This window comes from Rhincodon typus, chromosome 5, assembly GCF_021869965.1.
Source record: "Rhincodon typus isolate 14 chromosome 5, sRhiTyp1.1, whole genome shotgun sequence".
Taxonomy (NCBI): Eukaryota; Metazoa; Chordata; class Chondrichthyes; order Orectolobiformes; family Rhincodontidae; genus Rhincodon; species Rhincodon typus.
The window spans coordinates 110,712,547-110,737,812 of record NC_063336.1 but is presented as its reverse complement, the minus strand read 5'-3'; the positions used below and the strand labels follow the sequence as shown (position 1 = coordinate 110,737,812).

The 25,266-nt window shown below is 38.6% G+C and overlaps 1 protein-coding gene across 5 annotated transcripts in view; it reads left to right on the top strand.

Annotated features, from left to right (window-relative positions):
* Positions 1-24,665, top strand: part of LOC109918904 (tudor domain-containing protein 6-like) — a 32,764-nt gene extending 8,099 nt beyond the window's left edge. Inside the window, exons 2-4 of one of the 5 annotated variants that reach the window (XM_048597427.1) lie at positions 10,988-11,071; positions 21,853-21,922; positions 23,367-23,478. In XM_048597427.1, the coding sequence (XP_048453384.1) occupies positions 10,988-11,071; positions 21,853-21,899 (131 nt within the window). In that variant the 3' untranslated portion in view covers positions 21,900-21,922; positions 23,367-23,478. The other 4 variants (XM_048597426.1, XM_048597429.1, XM_048597428.1 and 1 more) reach the window with 4 other exon arrangements.
* The last annotated feature ends 601 nt before the right edge of the window (positions 24,666-25,266 follow it).

Below are 25,266 nucleotides of genomic sequence, written 5' to 3'. Positions count from 1 at the left end.
ATCCTAAACTGCAGTCCTGCCGCATCCAGTTACAAATGCTCCATAAGTATATTTATCTTCAACTTTGGGGGAAGCCCAGTACATTAAAGCAAAAGACACTGCTGAAATATTTCACTTTATCTACAGCCAAAAGTGCTGAATGGATGATCCATCTCTTTGTCTTCTCCTGAGGTCATCCAGGACCACAAATACCAGGCTTTGACTGATTTGGTTCATTCCATGTGATATCAAGAAGCAGCTGAAGGCACTGGGTACTGCAAAGACTGTGCCCTCGATAACATTGAGTGTTGTACTGAATACTTGTGTTCCAGAACGAGCTGCAGCCGTACCGAGGTATTTCAGTGTACAGACATACATTGTGTCCACCACCAAGCCTTAGTCCCAGTACGTCTTGTAGATGATAAACGCTATAGAACTTCACCAAGGCTCCCTCGACAGCCCCTTCCAAATCCATGACCACTACAATCTAGAAGGACAATGACAGTAGATATATGGGAGCACAACTACCGACCAGTCCCCTTCCAAGCCAGTCTCACCGTCCTGACTTGAAAACCACACTGACCTAGCAACACCTGAAGGAATGGCAGAGTCCTAGAATTCTGTCCCTAATGGCATTGTGGGTCTACCTACAATGGATTGCAGCCATTTAGGTATGTAGCTCACTCCTTCACAAGGGCAACTACAGATGGATATCAAATGCTGGCTCAAACAGTGGCATCCATGTCCCTTGATTGAATGAAAACAAGCACCTTTCTGAAGAAGGGTCTAGGTCTGAAATGTCAGCCTTCCTGCTCCTCCAGTGCTGCTTGGCCTGCTGTGTTCATCCAGCTCTACACCTTGCTATCTCACCTCCTATAATACTGATATCTACCTGATGACATGGTAGAAAATGGTCCAGGTATGTCCTGTGTGTGCAAACTGGACGAATCCTACCTGTCAAGTTTCTGTCCCATAATTCTATTTTCCTTCAGCAAAGTGATGGAAACTGATTACACCCAGTTTGGGGCCCTCGGGCCACTCCACTGCTGACCTCTGTTACAGCCTTAGTGCAAGCAAAGACAGAAGAGCTGAATGTCAGAGATGAGGTGAGTGTGATACCAAGATAGCCAGCCTCTGTTTTGACCAAATATGGCATAAGAGCCTTAGCAAAATGAGTTGCTGGGGATCTGGGGAAAACTCTGCTGGTTGAAGTCATACTGAATGCAAAAGGCTATTATAGATTCTCTACAGTGTGGAAGGAGGTCATTTAGTCCATCAAGTCCATCCTACCCACTGACCCTGCTACCCTATTCCCATAACCCTGCATTTCGCACGGCCAATCCATCTATCCTACGCATCTTTGGACTGTAGGAGGAACCCCACATAGGTATGGGGACAGTGTGCAAACTCCACACACAGTCGCCTGCAGGTGGGATCAAACCTGGGTCCCTGGTGCTGAGGCAGTAGTGCCAGCCACTGCTGCCCATTGTGGTTCTTGGTTAATCATCTCTGTCCCAGGACATCATATGAGCAATTCCTCCAAGGTAATGACTGAGACCCAGCAGTGTTTAGTGACTGTTTCCTCAGTTAAAGCCAGAAGTGGGAATACACAATGTTCACTGCCATCTGCAACACCTTGGATCATGTAGCAGTCACTATCCATATGCAACAAGGCTCAGACTAATAACTGGAAAGTAATGTTAATGCCAGGCAATGACTATCTCTAATATGGTATACGACAGTCACCCCTTGAAGTTCAATGGCATCACCGAAAACTGAACTAGTCTATCTATATTGTTGGACTTCCAAGATTTGTGGTCTGTTTATTGAATTCAGGCAGTTGACCATTAAGTAATTTTCAGATCATTTAGAGTTTAAGCAGTAGTCTAGCTATAGTGCATTATTTTTGTCCAAATTAGATATACATCCTGTCATGGATGACAAATGTTTTACTGATCCCAAAGCCACTTTGTAGAATGGAGGAGCAGGGTCGTTGGACCCCTACGATTTTAGGGCCTTGTAGTCTTTTGCTCTTCCCTTGGACCGAGAGGCATGCAGCGTGGAAATACGCTCTTCGGCCCAACTCGTCAACCAGGTTTCTTAAACTGAACTAGTTGCATTTGCCTGCTTTTTGGCCCATATCCCTCTAAACCTTTCCTACCCTTGTACCTTTCCAAATGTCTCTTAAGTGTTGTAATTGTACCCACCTCTTCAACTTTCTCTGGCAGCTGTTCGATAAATCCACCATCCTGTGTGTGGAAAAAGTTGCCCTTTGGGTGCCTTTTTTAAATGTTTCCCCTCTCTCCTTAAACCTGCAACCTCTAGTTTTGGGCTCCCCTACCCTGGGGAAAAGACCTTGGCTATTCACCTTATCTATGTGATTTTAAATCCCTCTAAGGTCACCTAATAGCCCGTTACACTCCAACGAAAAATGTCCCAGCCTCTCCTTAACTCAAACTTTCCAGTCTCCGTAACATCCTTGTAAACTTTGCACCCTTTCCAGGTTAATAACATTCATTCTGTAGTAGGGTGACCAGAATTGTACTTGGCACTCCAAATGTGGCCTTACCAATGTCTTGTACAGCTATCACATGATGTCCCAAATCATCTTCTCACTGCTCTGACTGATCAATTAGGGGATTCCTGGTCGTCTCCCAAAATGGGGGCTCATTTCCCCTGGATCCTCCCTATCTTTCTCTTCCTACCTACTCTTGTTAAGATATCATTTTGGGGACTGGCAACTGATGTTGTCTATCACCTGCTTATACCCTGTTTAGCCAATGATCTCACGTGACGCCATGATGACTCTTGTCTGTTTTTTCCTGCCTTCATCTGAGGGATAGTTTATTGTTTTTTGTAAGAACAAGTTTTTATTTTCTCAAATAATGCATTGATAGTAAGGCATATTTGGCAACAGATAAATTACTAATTCAGTAGGGCATTTGACCTCTTGTGACTATTCCTTTTTGTTTCATATGCTAGAAAATTGGAAAGCTGGTTACTGCTGGAACAGCAGTTAAATCTTCTCGTGTTGCACTGTAAATAGTGGGGAAATTTTAGTTTTAAAGGGGCACACATTTCCAAACAGAAATACAATGGTAGGTGAGCAAGTCAGAGGGTAAGAATTCTGCACTGAAAGCTCACCACCTAAAGGCACAAGTTTGAACTGTGATCGAAAACTCTTCAGTTGTCTGGATAAGTGCGGAGCCAACATCACACAGCTGGGAACCATCCCAGACCAAGTACCCTGCTTATTGGCACATCCATAGCCTTCAACAGTCACACTCCCTTCACTGATACACAGTGACAGCAGTGTGTGCTTTCTCTAAAATGTCTGCCTTAGGCTCCTTTGTACATTCCAAACCCAAGATAACTGCTATTTAGAATGGATGCATGGGAACATCACCGTATGGAAGTTCTCGACCAATCCAAATGTGATCCTGAATTAGAATTATGTTGCCGTTCCTTTAGGTCAAAAACCTGGAACTCCCTCCCAAGCAACATTGAGTATCCCTACACCTTTATGGATTGCACTAGTTCAAGAAGGCAGCTCACCATCAACTTCTCACAACTGGAGATAGGCCAATATTTATTGCACATCTGGTAACATCCACTTCACTTTAATGAATGAAGAGTGTTATAATCAATTTTTGAGCCCTGGTATGGACTGGCTGTATTGTTTGTCATGTTTTCTAGGTTACTAATTGTAACATTTGATTTAAAATCTTGTATGTTTAAGTCCATTTGAGAAGCTTGCAAGGCCTAGTTTGGACTTTACTTCAGCCGTTACTGTTAATAGAATTTTTTATCAAAGTAAATTTTCCCCCATTCACCCTTTTAAGTGCTCTCCTTCCTCCCCCATTTCTAATATAGTAAAATCTAACCAGCTATCTCTACTTGTGAACTACATTTGGGGAAATTTAAATTACTTAAATCAATAACTGAAACTAATTTAAGATCCGAGATAGTAGGAACTGCAGATGCTGGAGATAACAAGGTGTAGAGCTGGATGAACACAGCAGGCCAAGCAGGAAAGCTGACGTTTCAGGCCTAGACCCTTCTACAGAAAAAAAAAAAAAAAAAAATTTTGAAGAAGGGTCTAGGCCCGAAACGTCAGCTTTCCTGCTCTTCTGATGCTGCTTAGCCTGCTGTGTTCATCCAGCTCTACACCTTGTTATCTTAAATTTAAGATCAGTTTGGGTTTAAGTCCTTTATCACTTGATTTCCTTGTATTCTAAACCTTTGCTCCTTCATCCTGTATTTCCAGTCGCTTTCCTTATTTTACCCTGTTTAGCCATCAAGACAGTGTAAATCTTGGTCAGTGGTTTTACTAACTGGTGGTGGTATTTGTGAACGGTAGATATTAGACTGAGATGTAGAAGTAGAATTTGGCCCAATGAGTTTGCTCCACCCTTCGATAATATTTGATATGTTTCTCAACCCCATTCTCTCTAACCTTAATTCCCTTACTAATCACTGTCTTAAATACACTCCATGACTTGGCATCCGTAGCATTCTGTGGCAATGAGTTCTACAGATTCACTACCCTCGAGCTGAAGAAGTTCCTTCTCATGTCAGTTCTAAGGTGTTGTGCTTTCACTCTGGGGCTGTACCAACTAGAGGGCGCATCATCTCCATACCCACTCTATCCAGGCCTCTCAGTATTCTGTAAGTTTCAATGAGATTACCCCCTTGTCCTTTTAAACTCCAGATACAGACTCTGAGTCCTCAATGCCTCGTATGACAAGTCCTTCATCCCAAGGGTCATTCTTGTGAACTACCTCTGGACCCCCTCCAAAGCCAGCATATTTTTGCTTCGATACTGGGCCCACAACTGCTCGCAATATTTCAAATGCAGTTTGGCTAGAGCCTCTTGGAACCTCAGTATGGCGTCTCTGCTGTTGTTTTCTAGCCCTCTTGAAATGAGTGCTAACGTTACATTTGCCATCCTAGCTGCTGGCTGAACCCTTATGTTCACCTTGAGAATCCTGAACCGAGTCCTAGGTCCCTTTTTTGTGCTTCAAATTTTTGAAGCCTTTCCCCATTTTGAAATGGATATAGAGCAAAGGAAGTGAGTGCGATGTTACTGCCTCAGTGGTAGCCTTTGGCCAAGTTGAAAGCTTAAATTGTTAAAGTTTTGAAGTAGGAGCATTGGTTGGATGGATTACTCCTAATACTATCAAGTCTGCTGTGACACATAGTTAGATCATAGCTGATCATTTATCTCAATTCTGTATTCCTACTGTAGTCCCATATTCCTTGATGCTGTTAGTCTCATGTATTGAGTGTGTTCATGATGGAATTCAGTGATAGGTTTTCCACAGCACACTGAGGAAAGAATTCAAAAGTTCACCATCTTGAGTGAAGAAATTCCATCTCATCTCGTAAATGGCCCACCTCTTATCTTGAATTTAGGTCCTCTTGTTTGGATGCTCCAGATGGTGGAAAAATCTTATCCACATCCTCCTTGTCATGCCCTGTAGCAAGTTCCTCTCTCTCTTCATAATTTTCAATTCTGGATAACCCAAGGATTAATCTGGTCTACCTCCAATACACACTGCCAGTGATGAGAATGTTCATTCTTGAATAAAGGGGCCAAAACCATGTGCAATAATCTAGGAAATCTGCCTTTAGTGTGTGTGGGTCAGTTCAAAAACTACCGTATTTCTATGTTAATCCATGTTAAATGAGATTCCTAGACCTATATTAATGCAGCAGGTAGAGTAGTAAAACAGGCTGGATTATCAATTACTTTATGGTTCCCCACCCCATGACCTCTACATTTACTGCCTGCAGCAATCACTGAACCTAACTACTGCTGCCTTCAGGTCTTTTCTAGCACATGCCTTTAGTAATTGAGCAATTTAGTCTTGTTAAAATTTAGAATTTAATTGTTCAGAAAACTGTTGTCATATTCTTCAAATTTAGTAGTGGAGACCTAGTGTCGTCTTTGGCCATATTATAAACAGTCAGCACTGCCTACATCAATATTGCAGTTAACAAAGTTGCTAGTCGCATTGCTCCCCTTTCTTAAGAGAACACCGAAAACCCCTCTCTTCCTGCTGTATTTTGTGGAAATGTGTGCATAATACAGTTGCTTTATCTCTCAGAACTGATAAGATAATGTTTGAAAAACGAATGTTGATTTGCAGTTATTCATTCATGTTTTAAGAGGCTCAGCAGTACCACACACTAAAAGGGGATTATTGACTGGTTCATGTTTTATATTTTCATGTGCAACTGAGAACCTTTTAAAGGGGGCATTGGCTGACTAGCTGGATGCAAAATCTGTAGAGTTAGTAATATGATAAACTGTTAAAGGTTAAAGTTATTATTTTGATTGGTTGCTAGCTGCAGTCTTCAAACAGTAATCTTTAAAATCCTATTCTATTTATTGTAATCAGTTAAAATTAAGTTTGGTGGCATTTTAAATCCATGCCTTTTTACATGTTTGTGCTTGTAGCACATTACTGTTTCTAATACTTACAACATGATTTAATTGAGTAGAAATTTTCAACCTAGCCTAAAAGGTCAGCAGTGGTTTTTCCTTTACGATTTTCTCTTGCATCCATTGGTAATTTTTAAAAGTCTAATTCTGAGCAATGAATGAAGTTGAAAGAATCTTCAGTTTAATTATTATAGATTTGTGGCATTCTGTGCTTCATATTCATCTTTATACTGCATAATACTTGCCTCAATATTTCCTCACTTACTCCATAATTGCAACTGCTACATTGAATATCTGCCCAGAAGATGATGAAAATAAAACTCTTCCTTGTGCAATGAGTCTTAGTGATATGAATGAAGGTATATGGTTAATGTTGGAGATAGTAGGAACTGCCGATCCTGGAGTCTGAGATAACAAGGTGTAGAGCTGGATGAACACAGCAGGCCAGGCAGCATCAGAGGAGCAGGAAAGCTGACGTTTCAGGTTTGGACCCTTCTTCAGAAATAGCTATTTCAGGAGAAGGGTCCAGACCCGAAACGTCAGCTTTCCTGCTCCTCTGATGCTGCCTGGCCTGCTGTGTTCATCCAGCTCTACACCTTGTTATCTATATGGTTAATGTTGTTATTCGCATCCTCATCAAAACTGTAGAAGTAAACTAATGTACTGGCATGTTCTAAAGTTAGTTTATTTAAAACACTTGAGAGTTGGGATCATACATACTTCCTATTTGCTATCTAAACTGTTCTGGTTCTGTGTGATCTGTAGTCCATGCGCTGTTCTGTTCACAGTCCTCCTGTGTTGGTTTGTATATTATGTTTCAATCATGTGACTGGAGTATTCTTTGTTATCTAACTTTGATAGCATATCTTTGTTTTCAACCAGAACATTCTAATTATGTGCAAACATTGCCATTTGCACTGTAATTTCAAACCAAGTGAAAGGCACATCACAAAAACTAAATACTGTGGGTTCTGGAAATCTTACATAAGGGAAGTATTCAGTCAGGTGATGAGAGAGAATAGTGGTTAATGTTACAGTTGATGACCATTTACAGGACCTGGAAAAAGTTGGAAGTTTAATGGGTGTAGAACTGAAAGTGGGGGGCAGTGGGATGAAAGAGCCTACAATAGAAAGGGGAAAAATGAGAGCTAAAGTTACTTGGGGTTTCTTGTAATCAAAGGAAGTAGCAATGAGGCCAGAAGGGCAATAATGTGCCTAGTGGAGATGTTTGGAGCCTTGGGCAGGCAGAGGGAAGGATGCAAATAATGCATGGAAAGATGGCTTAGAGTAGGGAATGACAGGGCTGAATTAAATATTGTAAAAGGAATGGTTCCCTTTGGAATGAGTGCTTGCAAATGCTTAACCCTCCATCTTGACTTCTCTCTGTCTTTCTCTGTCTTCTCCACAAATCCCACCCCGCCTACCCAAACACTTGACTTGCTGAATGAATATTTCATTGATATTGTCTGATACTGCTAGAAAAAATTTAAACTTATTGGTACTGAATGTTGCATGTTATGGGAATATACAATACCGGTGTACAACTTATAGTGAAGTTTTTTTTTTGTCTTAAGATCTGTAAATTCACATTACTGGTAACTTTAGTTCCAGCACAGTTAATTATCATATTAACATGGATTCACACTTCTTGATACAATCCTTCCACACCCTGGGAGGGGATGAATAATACTTTAAATGACTGCATTTTACCCTTTTAAGCTTCTACTGCTGCTGCCACCACTGTTGAACCTGATTAAAATAAATGGATAAAAAGATGGCCAGGGCACTTTCAGATAACACTAGAATTGCATGTGAGCAATGGTATGTTTAATGTGAACTGTTACTTTTTGAGGTTTTTCGCCTGTACTTTCTGTCACTCTTAAGCAGAGATTCTGCACGTTGGGCAAAGTTACCATTGCTCCTACTAAAGAGCTAATTGTCATTGCTATGAGCAAAACAGCTTTGAGTCAAACATTTAATTACAACAGAGATAGTAGGAACTGCAGATGCTGGAGAATCCGAGACAACAAGGTGCAGGGCTGGATGAACACAGCAGGCCAAGCAGCATCATAGGAGCAGAGAGGCTGACGTTTCGGGCCTAGACCCTTCATCAGAAAACAACATTTGGTTTAACTTTGTAAATCAATCAGACAAAGCTGAAGAGATTTATGAACTGGTTAACTTCAAAAACTCCTGTTGCTTTGTTATGTGATGCCAACCCCTTTGCACTAACTAGGCTTAGCAAAATATACAAGGTGTTGATTATGTCCTTACCAGATCTGTTATTTACATCTCCGATGTAGTGTGTTGAATATCTCCATTGTCCAAAGCTGGACTTTGGAACTTAGCTGTTTTGGAGGTCTGTAAGAATATGGTATGGAAAAACCACATCCTGAGTGACGAATGCAATAGGCTGTAAGTTCAAAGTAGTTCAGATAAATTGTTCTTTCACTTGGAAGGGCTAGTTAAAAGCTTGGGCAGGGAGAAGTGAGGTAAAAGAGCAGATTTGCAACTCCTGTACTTCTGTAAGAAAGCGAGGGTGTACCTGGTAACTGAAGTGAGTCATGATTTTACAAAATAATTAATTTGCTCAGAACTCTTAGAATTAGAGGGATTTGTATTTTGCTTAATAGTACTGAGGCTGAAAATTGTCATGACATTGAAACACTTGAATACAAGACACTTTCCTGGTTTGCTATGTATATAGTACATCCATTAAACCTGAACAATTTAATCTGCGTCACTTGCCCATTGTTTCTCTTCTCCACACAAACCACCGCCCTCCCCACCCCCGGGTGAAGAGAGGAGGAGGAAACAAACAATAAACTTTCTAACTTGAGGCTTTTAACGTGAAAAGAATTGTTATTAATCTTCTGATTAAAGTACTCCCATATTCTCATTATGCAGTTTAAGTTTGACTTTAGGTGGTGGTTGTTCTTTAATTTATAGCCACCAGTCTCTTGCTTGTTAGTGGGCTGGTTCATTTTTTTCATTCATGGGAAATTGGCATCACTGCTGAGTCAGTATTTATTGCCAATCCCTAATTGATATTGAGAAGATGTAGAAATACCTACAATGCTGCTAGGAAGGGAGTTTTAAGATTTTGACAGCAATGGTGAAAGAACAGCAACATATTTCCATTTCAGAATAGTCTGTGGCTTGGAGGGGAGCTTGAAGGTGTTGGTATTCCCATGCAACTGCCTTATTAATCTTCCAAATGTAGAGGTTGTGAGTTTGGAAGGTGCTGTCGGAGGAGTCTGGGTGAGTTACTCTTCTGTGTCTTGGAATTGGTATGTGGTGCTGCTGTGATTGGCACTCCATTTACCATATTTAACAGGCATTCCCTTCACCAGTGCAATCAGGTTTGCTTTATCATGGATGGTGTCAAGTGGAGAGTACTCCATCACATTCCTGACATATGACTTGATGGTGGACAGGCAGTAGGGAGTTCTGAACCTCTGGCATGCTTTTGTGGCCGCAGTATTAATATGGCTTGTTTAGTTCAGTTTCCGGTCAATGGTAACCTACAAGATGTTGATAGTGTGGAGTTCTGTGATGGTAATGCTGTTGAATGTCATGGGATGATGGTTAGATACTCACTCTTGTTGGAGATGGTCATTGCTCAACACTTGTGTGGCAACAAAAATTACTGTCACCTTAGTCCAAGCTGGATGTTGTCCAATGGATTGCTTCAGTATCTGCAGTGTCGCGAATGTTGCTGAATATCATGTAATCATCAGCGAACAGCCAACAATTGAAGTATTGATGGAGGGAAGATCATTGAAGCAGTTGAAGATGATGCATGAAAAAGACTTATCTAGATTCATGTCCTTTCTCTCTTCTCCAATCAAAAAATGGAATACTTTGTGTATTGTCAGTATGAAATGGATATTTTTATCAATAAATTAAAATCAAGCTAAAGTTGGAGTCCTGGAGCATGTATATTGGAAGTTTTTTTGCCCAAGCGGTTGGGAGTGGGAATGTGTACTTCAGTATTTTGCTAAGAGGAAGTTTAAGGATGCACAATGACAATGTGACTAACTTCTAAAAGAAATTGATCCCTCGCAAGCCTCTTCACAGTTGGTATCTGCAACAGCTTGGACGTAGTTCTGTTTTCTTCATCAAGTAACTTTTTTTTAAGCAAGCATATACTTCATTCCTTGACCAGACTAACAGGGTTGCCATTACTCTTTAAGGTGCCTTGCTTGTCATAGAGCAAAAAAGTGCTCTGCTTTTAATTGCAAATATTAGTTCAAATACATAGAGTTTGATGTCCTGTTTCCTGTTTACTTAACAGGAGGAAGAACTTCCTAGTGAAATGAATTTTCTTTTTATATTAATCTATTGCTGAATTGAAGTTACGTTGAGGCAGCTTTCTTCTGCATAGAATTAATGGCGCTAAAAGCTTAATAAAGATAGGTGGTCTGTTTTGCCTAGCTACTGCTCAGGTGTAAAATATTTTATAAAAAAGACTTTTGCAACATATTGCACTTGTAATTTTTGAATATTAATTAGTTTAGATGTAATGAATGGATGGTACTTTAAATGTTTTCCCCTCAGGATTACAGATAACAATAACTGAAAAAGTTGCTGTAAAAGAGGAAAGCGTTCCTTTGAAAGAGTCATTTACTGGCATGGAAAAAGGTATGTAAAGTTTTGAAAAGAATCCTGGTGGTTTTTACTTGTGTTTCTGCACTTAAGTGCACTTGTCAGTGAACCACATGCAATTTTACAAAGCATTAATTGTCTTTGTAGATTGTATGATGTAAAACCTGAAATTTTCTTGATGTACTTGTCTGTTTAGTCTTCATGTTTAAAACATTTTTCTTTTATTGTGATTCTATTCCACCGTTGGTGTATCGTGTTATAATCTGTTATGTCTTGTCTTGTCTTTCAAATGTTATGGTCTGTTTTGTTTGGAGGGGGAAGGTAAGAATGAGCCAGTTCGATCCTGTTATGGTATAGAGCTGGATGTGACTTTTTCAATATGGAGCAGTTTGGCTGTTGCTTGCCCAACTGCCTTTCTAAGATTTGAGCTACCATTTTAAACTTCCAACATGAGCCTTTCAGAAACAAACAAAATTGTTTTTTTTTTTTAAGAAATGTTCTGTAAAGAATTGAATAATTGCTGATTACAAAGGAAATGGGGCACAGAAACAGACATTCAACCCAATCAATCTGTGAGCATTTAAACCTCACTTGAACCTCCTATCTAATTACCTATTCCCTTTTCTTTCAGATGCTTGACTAGTTTCCCCTTAAACCTATACTAATCACTTCCTCACCATTCCCACTGCCTAAAGTTTGTTTTTTCTGAATTTCTATTGGGTTTGTTTTTAATTACTATAGTGAAGCCTCTATGTTCTTCCACCTTTTTGTTCGATCAAAACGTTTCATTAATTTAAAAAAATTCCTTCTTTTCAACCCCCCCCCCCCCCCCCTTACCTAGACTTGCACATTCACAAAGAATGACTACTTCACGTTTATCCACTAGACTTCATTTGCCTATGTTTTCTCTCTCTTTCTCTCTACCCCCACTTCAAGACTTCAAAATTGTTGCAGCCCCTCAGTGAGAACTCGGTCAGAGTTCCACAGCTGCCATTGCTGCCTCAAAGTCTATGACCACACCTTGACAAGCTCTGCGATCTTTTACCATTAAAGACCCAACCTATCAATTCTTTCCTAATATGTACATGAATTTCTGGTGTAATTGTTGTTGTAAATCTCCTCTCCACCCTTTTTTAATCACTCTACATCTTTTGTATAATATGATGTCTAGAACTAGTTGAGCATAGCTTCCCAACATTTCAGTTCCATCCCTTTTTAAAAATAAAATCCAGTTTTAGGTTTGCATGTATCTTGGCCTGCTAACCTGTAGTGCAGCCTTTAGTAGTATGTTTGATTGTACCTTGTATTCTCAACATTTCCTTGTTTCTCTACGTACACCCCTACTCCCTCTCACTTAGACTTGCACTTTCACAACCGCCTTACACTTATCAATTAGAATTCACTTGTCAATGTCTGTCTCTCCACACTTATACAAAAAGCTCAATCAGGATAGTGATTGAGATTTCTCATTTTTAAAATCCATTTTAAAAATCCATTTTAACTATTCAGTATTTCTCTATGTTCTTGTTTTCTCTTTCAGTAATGATTCCATTAATTTTCTTGCCACCGGTCTTAGGTTAACTAGACTCTAATTCCTTGGACGTGCTCACTTGCTCCCCCTTAAACAAAGGGATTAATTTTGCTATCCACTAGTCCTTTGGCATACACTTTCATCAAACAACATATTTAATATGTAGTTCTGCCTCATTAACTCTTTCCAAAATTCTTTAAAATTACATACGTGACATTCATCTAGACCATAATGGGTTTTTCCAATAATCGACAATGGGTTCATGGTTCTCATTAGATTCTTAATTCCAGATATTTTATTCAGTTCAAATTCTACCATCCACCGTGGCGGGATTCAAACCCGGGTCCCCAGAACATTATCTGGGTCTTTGAATTAACAGTCCAGTGATGATGTCACTAGGCCATCATTTATATAATTGACAAACAAAAGTACACCCAGTACCGATCCCTGTGGAACGCTGTTGGTCACAATCTCCAGTCCAAAAAACAACCCTCCATCACCACCCTCTCTCTCCTCCCATTAAGCCAATTTTATATTCACTTGGCAAGCTGACCCTGAATCCCATGTGATCTAACTTTGCTAATTAGAATACTTCCTGAAAAAATTCACTCAAGTTTGTGGGACACTATTTTCCTTGCACAAAACCATGCTGACTATCCTTAATCGGTCCTCACCTCTCCAAATACATGTTGTTCCTGTCTTTCAAAATCACCTTCAACAACTTATCTACCTACGATGTCTGATTCACAGGTCTGTGTAGTTCCCAGGCTTCTCCTTACAGCCTTCCTTAAATAAAGGCGCAACATTAGTCACCCTCCAGTCATCTGCCACTTCATGTGGTTATAGACCAAACTCTCTGCTAGGGCCCCTCAAATTCTTCCCTAACTTCCCATAACATCCTGGGATACACTTGATCAGGTACTAGAGATTTATCGACCTTTTTGTCTTCTAAGACCTCCAATATTTCTTCTGTGATGTGAACTGTTTTCAAAACATCAGTATTTACTTCCCTCAGTTCTCTAGCCTCCACTTCTTTCTCCATGTTAAAAACTGATGTGAAATATTCATTTAGTATCTCTCCTATCTCCTGAAGCTCAACACATGACAACCCTATTCTCTCCCTAGTTGCTGTTTTGCTCTTCTAGAATCTCTAGATTATCCTTAATCTTATCTGCCAAGACTATCTCGTTCCATTTTTGCCCTCTTTATTTCCCTACTAAGAATGCCCCTGCACTCTATACGTTTCGGGAGATTCATTTGAACCCAGTCGCTGATACCTAATATGACTTTCTTATTCTTGACCAGAACCCCTCTTACCAGCCTTACCTTTCACTCTAACAGGAATATAATGCCTCTGAACACTCGTTATTACACTTTTTGAAGGCCTTTCACTTGTCAGTCATCTCTTTACCTGCGAACAGTCTACTCTGATCCACTTTTGAACGTTCCTGTGTCGTAACATTAAAATTTGTTTTACTCAATTAAGTTCTTAACTATTATAGGCCTATCCTTTTCTGTAACTATTTAAAAGCTAATAGAATTATGATTGCTCGTCGCAAAGTGTTCCCCTACTAACACTTCAGTCACTTGTCCTGTCTTGCTTCCCAAGTGAAGGTCAAGTTTTTTTTGCTCCTTTTCTAATAGGTACATTTACGTATTGATAAGGAAAACTATCTTGAACACATTATACAAATTCCTCACCATCCAAACCCTTAAGACTCTTGCAGTCCAAGTCAATGTTTGCAAAATTAAAATCCCCTACTATTACAGCCCTATAATTCTTACATGTATCTAAGATTTTTCTACAAATTTTCTCTTCAATTTCCCTCTGATTACTGGGATCCTAGAGTACAATCCCATCAAGATGATAATCCCTCTTATTTCTAAGCTTTACTCATGTAGCTTCACTGGACAGTTCCTCAGAAATGACCCCTCTAAATAGGTAGTAGTGTTTTTCCTTAATCAAAAAAGCCACTCCTCCTCCTATCCTTCCTATAGCATCTGAAAGCCAGAATATTGAGCTGCCAATCCTATCTTTTCCCTCAGCCAAGTTTCTTTAATAACTGATGTACCAGTCCCATATTCTTATAAATGCTGTGAATTCATCAGCCTTACCTGCAAGACCGCTTGCCTTGAAATAAATGTACAGTCATTGACACTTGACAAACACGTAGACAGGCCTGTCCTACAAACTCCATGTGAAAAATGTCTGTCCTCCTTTACGTATTATTTTTACTTGTGTTTTCTTTTCCTGGACTGCAAAGGTTCCAAAAATTTTAAATGAAAAGTTTCAGCTTCTTTATAAAAGACAGTGGAACTTCATAAGGAAGTCCTGCTACTTGAGAGCAGCTGCAAGATCATGTTACTCTTGTTCAATCATATTTTTGTTCCCCATGTGCATATGGTGTATTATGGCAGAGCACTTCTGAGAGTCAGCATTTGAGATACATTATTTAGTGTTGTATGAAGGCAGAACTTGTTTGTGGTGATCTATTCTATGTAGATGTTTATCAAGGTCTAAAATTCCCATCTAGCTCTAACTTAGTTGGTTTCTAGAAGATAGCTAACATCTGGTCTGAGGATGATAAATACATAATATGATATATGATATAATACATAATGATGATATACATAAATAATACATCTTGGAGATGAAATCCATGTTTAATACTATGGTAATTTAAAAACGTTTCAAAGTGGCTTATCTGACTAGTTAGAAAATATGCCCATCTTGAATGTTAAGACTGTTCTGTAATTTTGGAATGACTTTGATGACTGAGGTGTAGTAGTCAGTAGTAATCTAGGGTAGATGCCTTTTGCAACAGTAGAAACCTATATGTCTGAAGTGTTTGGAACACTTATCCCTTAGATGGCTTTTTAACCGCCGTGTCAGTTTTTGACCATTTTAAATCTTAGCTGGAATCTCCATTATTCATGTCTGAATTAGGTGCCTGCATGAAACACTAGGTATTGTCCACTTCCTATTCTAGGAATGCTGGCTTATCTGGAAAACTGGACAATGGCAGAGCACCTTAATCCTGAAACTACATATGAGTTTCTCGTTCTCTGGTTGAATCTTGGTTATTAGTGCAGTAGGCCTATTGTCAGAAACTAACAATGTTGAAGAGACTCAGCAGATGTTGACAATTTCTTTTTGGAGGAAAAGAGTTAACGTTTCAAGTTCTATATGACTCTTCAGAACTCTTCTTGGACTCAATATTAACTTGCTTCTCTCCACAGATGCTACCAGACTTCCTGAGTTTCTCCAGCATTCTGCTTTTATTCTATTGACTGAGATTTGTTTCTCAGTTACTTTCATCTTGAGAATCTGAAATAATGAGAAATAGCAGCATAATGTAGGAATTTCACTCTTGCATCCCGTTCTTCACACTTATAATTTACTTGCCCATGTGACACTGACAAATGGGATTCTTTACCGGATCTGTGCTCCTGTAAATGAACAAATTCACTTGGTGTGTCAACAGACCTAAATTCTGTCTGCATGCATATATGTTGCTGTTGTAATGAATGGAAGTGATCATGTTTTGTTCTGGGCATCATAGTATCCACAGGCAATTTAATTTTGTTGACATCTTGTTTTATTAACTTGTTGCTCATCTTTGTCACAATGCTGGAACTCCCTACCTGACATGTGAACTCGGTGCTAACACATGAAAGACAGCATGACAGGGGGTTCTGCTATAACGTGATAGTTGCATTCCAGCACAACATTGTGTTATATAAATAACTGGGCCAATGGGAAAAGTGGAGTTAGAGGCAGACCACCAAAAAAGCAAAACACAAAGGATAGCACCTGGTCAATACGTACCCCTCAGTTAGCAACACAGTGACAGATTGTCTGATCTTTATCACATTGTTGCTTGTGGTAGAGTGTTGTGTGAAATTAGCTGCTGTATTTTCGACAATGACTGAACTTCAAAAATACTTTAGTGGCTGTCAAGCTCTTTGTAACATTGAGGTTGTGAAAAGTAAGCAAGAAGATCTAGGTTCAAGTCTGCCTCAGAACTCAGTGGTCAGGGAAGGTGCGTTCACAATGTGCCTAAAAAGATTGAGTATCAGTCGGCAAATTCTTCCAACACTGCCAGTAGCAGACTGTGTAAGATTGGGAGAGATTCCTGGTCAGTCATGTGACTAAAAGACTTTACCACCACTATCCACAGTTCCAGACTGCAACATATACGTGTGTATGTTGCCGTAGCAACTCGGACTCCTTCAGCAATCTTATCACCGCACCACAAGGGTATTGAGGGATATGGAGCAAAGGTGGGAAAATAAAGTTGAAGCACAAGATAATCATGACCTGACTAATTACTTAAATAGGCTGCTGGAGCCTCTTGTTGTACTGAGGTCCTGTGCCTCAGTTTCCTTTAAAGGGACGTTAGATATACTGTTTTTCATTCACCTTACTTTTCCTGATAACAGACCTGCTGACTTCTTACTTTTCAGTTTTAATGAAGGCTGACAGGGAGAATTTCTCTGGGACTCTCAGAATCACAGCACCGTACAAGTGCAGTGTAGGTATCATTAGCAAAGGGCTCCTAACCTCAAGATGCCTACTCAATGGAATCGTGTTATGGCAAACACAAGTTCATGTCTTAGAAATAGTGTTCCCCTATTTGTCAATCACATTATAGCCAATTTGCATTGCTGGAACACGCGTCACTGCAGAACCCCCTGTATTTCAAGGAGGCAGCTCAAGACTCTTCTCCAGACCAGTTAGAGATGGGCAATAAATGCTGGCCTGATCGGTGATGCCCACATCCCATACTTTTTTTTTTAAAAGAGTTGTTCTTCGGGGAAATTTCCCCAATGTGCAACATAGATTTCCAGTTTCTTAATTAATGTTACAGTTAACATACCGCTGCTAAAGTTTATTTTAAAAAAAAATGCAATGTCACAGATAGAGTAGCATTGTGTGAAACTATGACTTCTATATTTGAACTTGTTGACCTGCACAGAATGTTGAGTGGAACCAAAATAGCTCTTAAGAAATCATGAGATAGTAGGAACTACAGATGCTAGAGAATCTGAGATAACAAGGTGCAGAGCTGGATGAGCACAGCAGGCGAAGCAGCATCAGGAGCAGGAAAGCTGATGTTTCGGGCCTTGACCCTTCTTCAGAAAATGGAAAAATTCAGGAAATTTCTGAAGAAGGGTCTAGGCCCGAAACGTCAGCCTTCCTGCTCCTCTGATGCTGCTTGGCCTGCTGTGCTCATCCAGCTCTACACCTTGTTATCTTTTAAGAAATCATATTAGTTTTTTGTCATTTTGTTCAATGTTGAGATCAGATAAACAAACTGATTTTTTAAAAAAAATTTCTTTGGTTAACATGGCTCCACTATCCCTGCAGTCTTCCAAATAGTTAGCAGTTACATCATTTTAACTTTCTTCATTCATGGATGTGAGAGTCATTGGCAAAGCCGGTATTTGTTGTGCATGATTTTAACAGAAGCTGATATTTTATTGTGCTACATATCCAGTCCAGTAATGTGCTAAATAAGTGGTAGGAGACCAGCTTCTGCAGGAGGAGGGTGTACTGTGTTCCCATGTGAAACAGTAATATTCATTTCATATGAATTAATTTGAGTATTAAAACTGATTTTGCTGGAAAGCTAAATGGCAATCAATGGTTGACATTGACATCACAGCTTCCGTTAGTTTTCATTGTGTATTTGGTTGATTGTAGGTATTTCGTTGGCTGTCATTTTTTAGACTTAAGTTTATTGTTTGTGGTGATATAGGGGGTAACTTGAAATAGTCAAGGTAGAAACTGGTTCCTTAGATAACGTTTTGAAGTCCTTCACGATCGTGATTCCTAGCTAATGTCTGTTGATCTCTTGAATATGCACAACGACTGAATATCCATACTGTCTAGGGTTTAAAACAAAAAATTTCAAAACTTGAGTAAAGACGTTCCTCCTTATTCCATTCATAATTGCTCAATTCCTTTATCCTGGGATTGTGATTCACTGTTTGTTTGAAATTCACAAGCTAGGGGAGCTATCCAATTGATGTTTATTCTGTTAAGCTCTCAAAAAAATTTACAGATCACCTTAAAGTTCTTCTAAACTACAGAGAATTTAAAACCATTTTCCACTATTTCTCCTCGTAGGATAATCATCATTCTAGTGAATTTCTTGCACTGCCTGCTAAGCAGCACTATTTCGGTAAGGAGATCAAAACTACACAACACCCTACATGGGCTTTCACTAAAGCCAAATATAATTGTAACAAGAGTGCTTTACTCTAGCCTTTTTTATTATAAAAGCAAACCTACAATGTGCCTTCCTAAATTCTTGCTGTTTATTTTTGTGATTTCTGTACACAGATGCCAAATCTATCTTATCCTCTGAATATCAGTATGTTAAGTTTCACTTTTTTGCACAAATATGTTTGATATTTTTATAAAGTTTACTCATTCTCCTTGACCAAAAAAGCCCATAATTTATCATATGACATGTTTAAAGGTTACTCTAAGTATAAACCTGGAGATGGTAGCGATTTTCGTTTCATTATAAACTCTTTTTATATTTTGATTATTCATGGGATGTTGATATTGTAACTGCCAAATGTACTGAGTGTGCCAGTAAATAAATATTTTTGTCTTAATTATATTTTGAATAAATAATTAATAAACCATTATGATTACTTACTTGTAATTTACTTTGGTTCACTTTTTTAATTATTACCATTCATTACAATCTCTTTGGACTTCAGTCAGGTCCATATTAGTCATGCATATCAACCCCTTATACATCATGAATGTAAGTGTCAGCCCAGTAACTTCTAGCCGAAAAAAAGATTGGTATCAAAAATTCAACTTCTACAGTTTTCAGTGTTTTGCTTTTCTAGTCCTATAGAAGTAGACAATTGTACAGTTTCCCACATTTGTATTCAATTTGCCCCTTACAGTTAACCTGCCAATATCTTTTTGCAGTCCTTCCCCACAATATTATATTGTCAGCAAGCTTGGATATATATAACCTGGTCTTTTTTTGTCTGTCAGTGTAACTGATTTGCTGAGGCCCAAGCATTCATCCTTGTAGCATTCCACAATTTACAACTTGCCAATGTGACATGACATTTATAATATTTTTTCTAGTTTGTGGCCACATTGTAACTCCACGCCTTCAGGTGACCACAGTGGGCTTTGTATTTTGGAGAGTTTGTGTTTCAATGTGAACCAAGGGTTGAATGGCTGATTATTAGAATATCAAGGGCAGGCTTGAAATTTGTGACTGATTTGGCTGCTTTAAAATATTTTTCCAAGCTTTTAGTTGTCCTCCAACTGTCTTTGACTCAGCATCTGCTTTCTCCAAGTCACATCTTGTATTGCAGTTGGAAGGTATTTGTGTTAAAGATTATGTAAATATACAATAAACAAATCCTGCATCTCGTATGATCTTGTGATTAGTGTGATTGGGCCTGACAACGGCTAAGTGATTTTTTAAAAAAAAAAGTTACTTGAACTGGATAACACAATCTTATATGCTGCCACCATGTGTTCTCCTTCAGCCTCCCAGAAAGGGCACTAATTGATTATTAATCAGTCTGGTGACTGAAGTTAAGTATAAACCAATAGGTAGAATTATTGTATACAGTCCATGGCCACTAACAATGATCATAGTAAATCACACACAACTTTGACCAAGGATTTGTCTGATCATGACTGACCCTTCTACGTGGAGAGTAATCATTTCTTTCTTATCTCAAGATATTCTGTAGTGAGTTAAACTGTCTTCTAACTGGATAGAAGCTCTCCTAGTATTCTTAGGCAAGGATTGCAGAAATTGCCCTCCTTTTCTGTTCTCAAGTGGATAACTCATACAAAAATAGATGTTGAAATTCACTGAACTTGCTTGTCTCTAGATGTGGTTTAGAGAGAGGCAGAATTTCATTAAATCATCCAGGTTTAGCTCCCATTTGGCACCCTGTCGCTTATTTGAGAGTTTAAATCTAATTAGGTAAGCCCCATGCTGAATTATGATTCAGCAGTCATTGTGCCCACATTAACGAGATTGCATTATTTGGGCTTTTAGACAAAAACATTTCAACATTTGCATTATTATAAATTTATATTGCATCATTTTGAGCCTTATTGGGAACTTATCGAACTGAATGTAGATCTTCATGATTTCAGCCCAATAGTGAAATAACAAAACCAGATTGCTGGCAAATCTCAACAGATCTGACAGCATCTGTGGAAAAAGATCAGAGTTAACATTATGGGTCCAGTGACTCTTTTTTTTTTTCTTCAGAACTTCCTCAGTTGGTAAGATGATAAAGGAGGTGTACAGCATGCTTGCCTTCATTGGTCATGGTATTGAGTATAAAAGTTGGCAAGTCGTGTTGCGTCTAAAATTTCAGGCCACATTTGGAGTATTGTGTGCAGTTCTTGTTGCTATGCTATAGGAAGGATGTGGAGGCTTTGGAAAGAATGCAAAAGAGATGTACCAGGATTTTGCCTGAATTCAAGTATATATAAAATTTGAGGCATGGACAGGGTGGATAGTTGGAGTCTTTTCCCTGGGCTGGAAATGTCAAATAGTAGAGGGCATAGGTTTAAAGTGAGATGGAGGAAAGTTTAAAGGTGATGTGTGAGGCAGAGTAGTAAGCATGTGGAACTAGATTAGGTAGCAACATTTGAGACATCTGACACATGAGCAGGCAGAGTCTAGAGGGATGCATATGTGCAGACAGATGGGATTAGTTTAGAAAGTCGTCATGACACGGGTATGGGGTGAAGAGCCTGTTCCTGTGCTGTACTGTTCTGTTCTTGAACTTGTATGTTTTAAGGATATCTTCTCTCGTGCATCTAATTAATAGAAAAATTGAGATTCTTAAACTAGGGAACTTGTTTTGGTATCCATGTCAGAAAATCTGTTCTACATCAAATGGCATTTGATTTCTAACTTTCATTTGTTCTTGCTTTGTAGGATAATGCTTTATTTAGGAAGTGTTGAAGGTTGTGGGGATTTATAGGCATACATTTAATAGCAAAAAGGAGTTGCAATTCTGGTGTGACTATGGTAAAAGTGTACAAATAAACAACCTGGCAATAACACTGGAATTTTTATTGCTAGAACTTCTCTGTTTGAAATAACTATAGAAAATGTAAAGGTGCATTTGAAGAACTAGCCCTTATGGATGAATTGTTTGTTTGCTTTTTCAGTGGTTACTCTTATGAAATAAAACCAGTAGCACTGTTTGTGATTTGGACCAGATATTTGTCTTTTGCACATGTATTTCTTCAATTTTTCCAAAGGCACACTTGAACAAACTCTTGGTGAGTCGAGATTTGAAAGGAAATAAAGCAGTATAATGATTCATATCAGGTGGGTATACTGGAAAAGTTAAGACTACTTACTTCCTATCAAAACTTTTATAATTTCAATTCATGCTATTCCATTTGGGTCAGTATGGAGTTTGACTTCAAACTGGTTTCCTAACTCCTGTCTGGTAATCTGTCCTCGTAGCCTAGCACAAACCGTCAAGCTAACTGCCCTGGCTTTCAAACGCTTGATTGTCCATGCTGAAATTAGTGTATTTTTGTTCTCTATTTTCAGCCTAGGTACACTGGACAGTGAGTAACCATGAGGCATTTACTGCAATAACCTAACTGCAGTTTGAAGAATCGTCAAAACTAGTTTTATAATTGATCTGACTTATGAATAGATCTATTTTTGGAGTAATTACACACAGCCATACTAACTTTAGATGCTCCAACATTCCGATAGGTACTTCAATACGTTTTTAAGGCATGAAACATGGCCTTAATATGGTCCACTTGGTTCTGCCTGAGTGAAGATGGAAGAAAAGTACCTATATTGAAAAATATTTCCCTATTGGATGGCTGTATTTTTAAGTTTTTACTGGAATAACAAATGTGTAAAATTAATCCCAGTACCTACAGTTTTCTTTCTAAGTGCTCTCCTACCCCACTTCAGCCTCTATTCTTGAATTGAGATTGGCTGTACCTCAAACAGCAGCTTCGTTTTCCTTCTTCCTCAGTCTGAGTGTGTAGTAGCAATCAGGAACAATTTGTTCTTGCTGTCCTTCATATGGTCTCATTTTCCAGGTCTGTTAATCTAAGGTAAAGCTCTATTTTGAAGTTTGATCTTAATTTGTTCCATAAGCTTGTATTGCAAACTTGAACAACTATCGTGTAATATATTTCAACATTTGGGTCTCTGGTTCTTTGTTATGTTAAGTTACCTTTTTTCAAAACTGCTTAGTAGCTCTCTTCTCAGTTGGCACAACTGTTCTGGTAAATGCAGGGTGTAAATCATCTCCTCGACCCTGATCTGATTCAGTATTGTAAACCATAAATATCTGTAATGGCAAATTATCATAATGTAGAAGATTTTCAACCCTGAGGTTTGAGTTGATTGCAGTATGGAATTTAGGTCTGTTAATAATCAGGACATGTCTTTGCACAACAGACTTGGGGCTGTAATTAGGCTGTTCTAAAGCATTCTTTATCATGTTCTTTTATTGGTAATTGCAGGATATCACGAATGTGGTTGATTGCTAAATTTGTTAAAGTATATTTTTGGCTTAACCAGTTGAAGATATTTGGGGTCGGGGATGAACAATTAAAACTGGGATTTGACCAAAGATTAGTGGTCCCTTTGCAACATACTCTTATCTACTTGTGACCCTTATTGGTGTCATTGCTTGAAGACCACTGCTATGTAGTTTTGAATGCTGTCCCAAAATTTCCTGATTACAAAAAGCAAGGTTTTGATTTTTCCTCGTTTATTTTTGTTTCTTTAATAGAATCATCCTCATTGATACTTCATGCTGATCATGATATTTGTGTGGATGTTCAAAGTGAGAAGGAACACCAGAACAGTGGGTCAAGCTACCCAAATCCCAGTACTGATGTCTTACAAAAGGAAATTGTTGGTTTTGAAGCTCACTGTGAAGAAGAAGATGGTCAAATGCTTTGTTCGCTTATGACAACAACTACTGTTGATAGTGTTGAATTAGATGAAGAACAATTGATTGGTGCCAGTGTCAATGCCACTGATGCTGTGCTACCTTCCACTGAATCAGAAGTTACGTCGCTCAAACACTTCGTAGATCAAAACCAAAAATACCAATTGATGCCTATTGCTGCACTTTCAGTGCCAGAAAAATGAAGCGGACTTGAAAATTTGTCAAACAAATATGTAGAAACCGATAGAACTATCATCGTAGAGGGCACATCTACAGGAGACTCTGTGGTTTGTCTTCAATAATGTCATCAGAGGTCTTTGGGGAAGATTTGTAAAGAATTATTCTGATTATTCCTTATTAAAAATACCATGGCTACAAATACTGAAAAATGAGCTTTTCATTTAGCCCCTACTTGCTCAACTGATTTTAAGGATTCTTTGGAGAAGAATACTGTAGACTCTGGAATCAATCCCCAGTCCCTAAAACAGAAACCACTCCATGTTTATGATTGATCAGGTGCCTAAAAGAATAATGTATGATCTTTATATTTTGGGATGTTACAGTATTTCAGTGTATGTTTTAAATTTTGGATTGAAGCTTGCATACAATTCGCAGCAAAACCCAGGGTTTTCTCTTAATTGCCATGAAGATGTCTAAATTTCTGAGGGATGCTGTGGGGGGGAAGGGGGGTAATGGTGTAGTAGTAGTAGTTGTCATCAACAGGTGTGGCCTGTTGGATAGAATTTAAATTTAAAGGTTACTGCTGGTACCAGTCAGTTAACATTGACCATATTTCATCTGTAATGGTGAACATAGATACTTGAAGTTGTAAAATATGATAATTCTATTAAGCAAAAGTTGTAAAGAATCTTGCTGAAATCGGATCAGTATGCAAGTCTGTCAATTGTCTTAATTATTTCTATATGTACGTCACAGCCAAAAGTATAATCACCCTTGGTTCCTAAAAAATGTCCTTTTCACTAACTTTAAATTATGGATTATTACGCAAGCCAACAATTACAAGTCCTAGAAATAAGCAGGATATTTCCAAAAGTAGTAGTCATCAAATACTTTTAATGTACACAGCAACCTGTTTAAAATGTGTTCAGCTGAAATAACAAATAAAAGCTTGTTTATGCAGACATTTTTGCAGCTTCATGAAATCTTAATGTTGACACTTAGCAGTTGCTTTGTGTTGTACACCCACTTTATTGCACAGCAGATTATGGAAAACCAAGTCATCAGATTATTGTTCTCCATTTTTCCAATTCCATATTGGTATGCCAGACCTGATTATAAATTAATCATGCTTTCTCATTTATGTGCTTGTGACATGTATGAAAGTGCTTGACAATTCCAAATGATCCTTCAATTTTATGGTTAGAATGTTTGTTTATTTAGTGCGTTATGTAGCATTGCTGGTTTTGAGCATTTGTTGCAATTGAAATATGTCCTTTTTTAATAGCTTTGTCTACTGACATGAGAATTGTGGGTGGATCAAAAAACTTGCTGGAGGAGGCAAGTTTTAAAGGGTAAGATGTCCCAGTCAGTAGCAGTAATGTTGATTTCCTTGGCGTTTAATGTTCTGTTTGTAAGAAGTATCAAGAATGAAAGATGATTACTGCACTACACTAAAACAGCAGTTTGATTGTGTCAGAGATTTGTAAGTAAATGAAACTGCCCAGTGGCCATTCTACTCCATCTCTCTTTCGTTCAGATGCAGCATTTGTAGACAGCG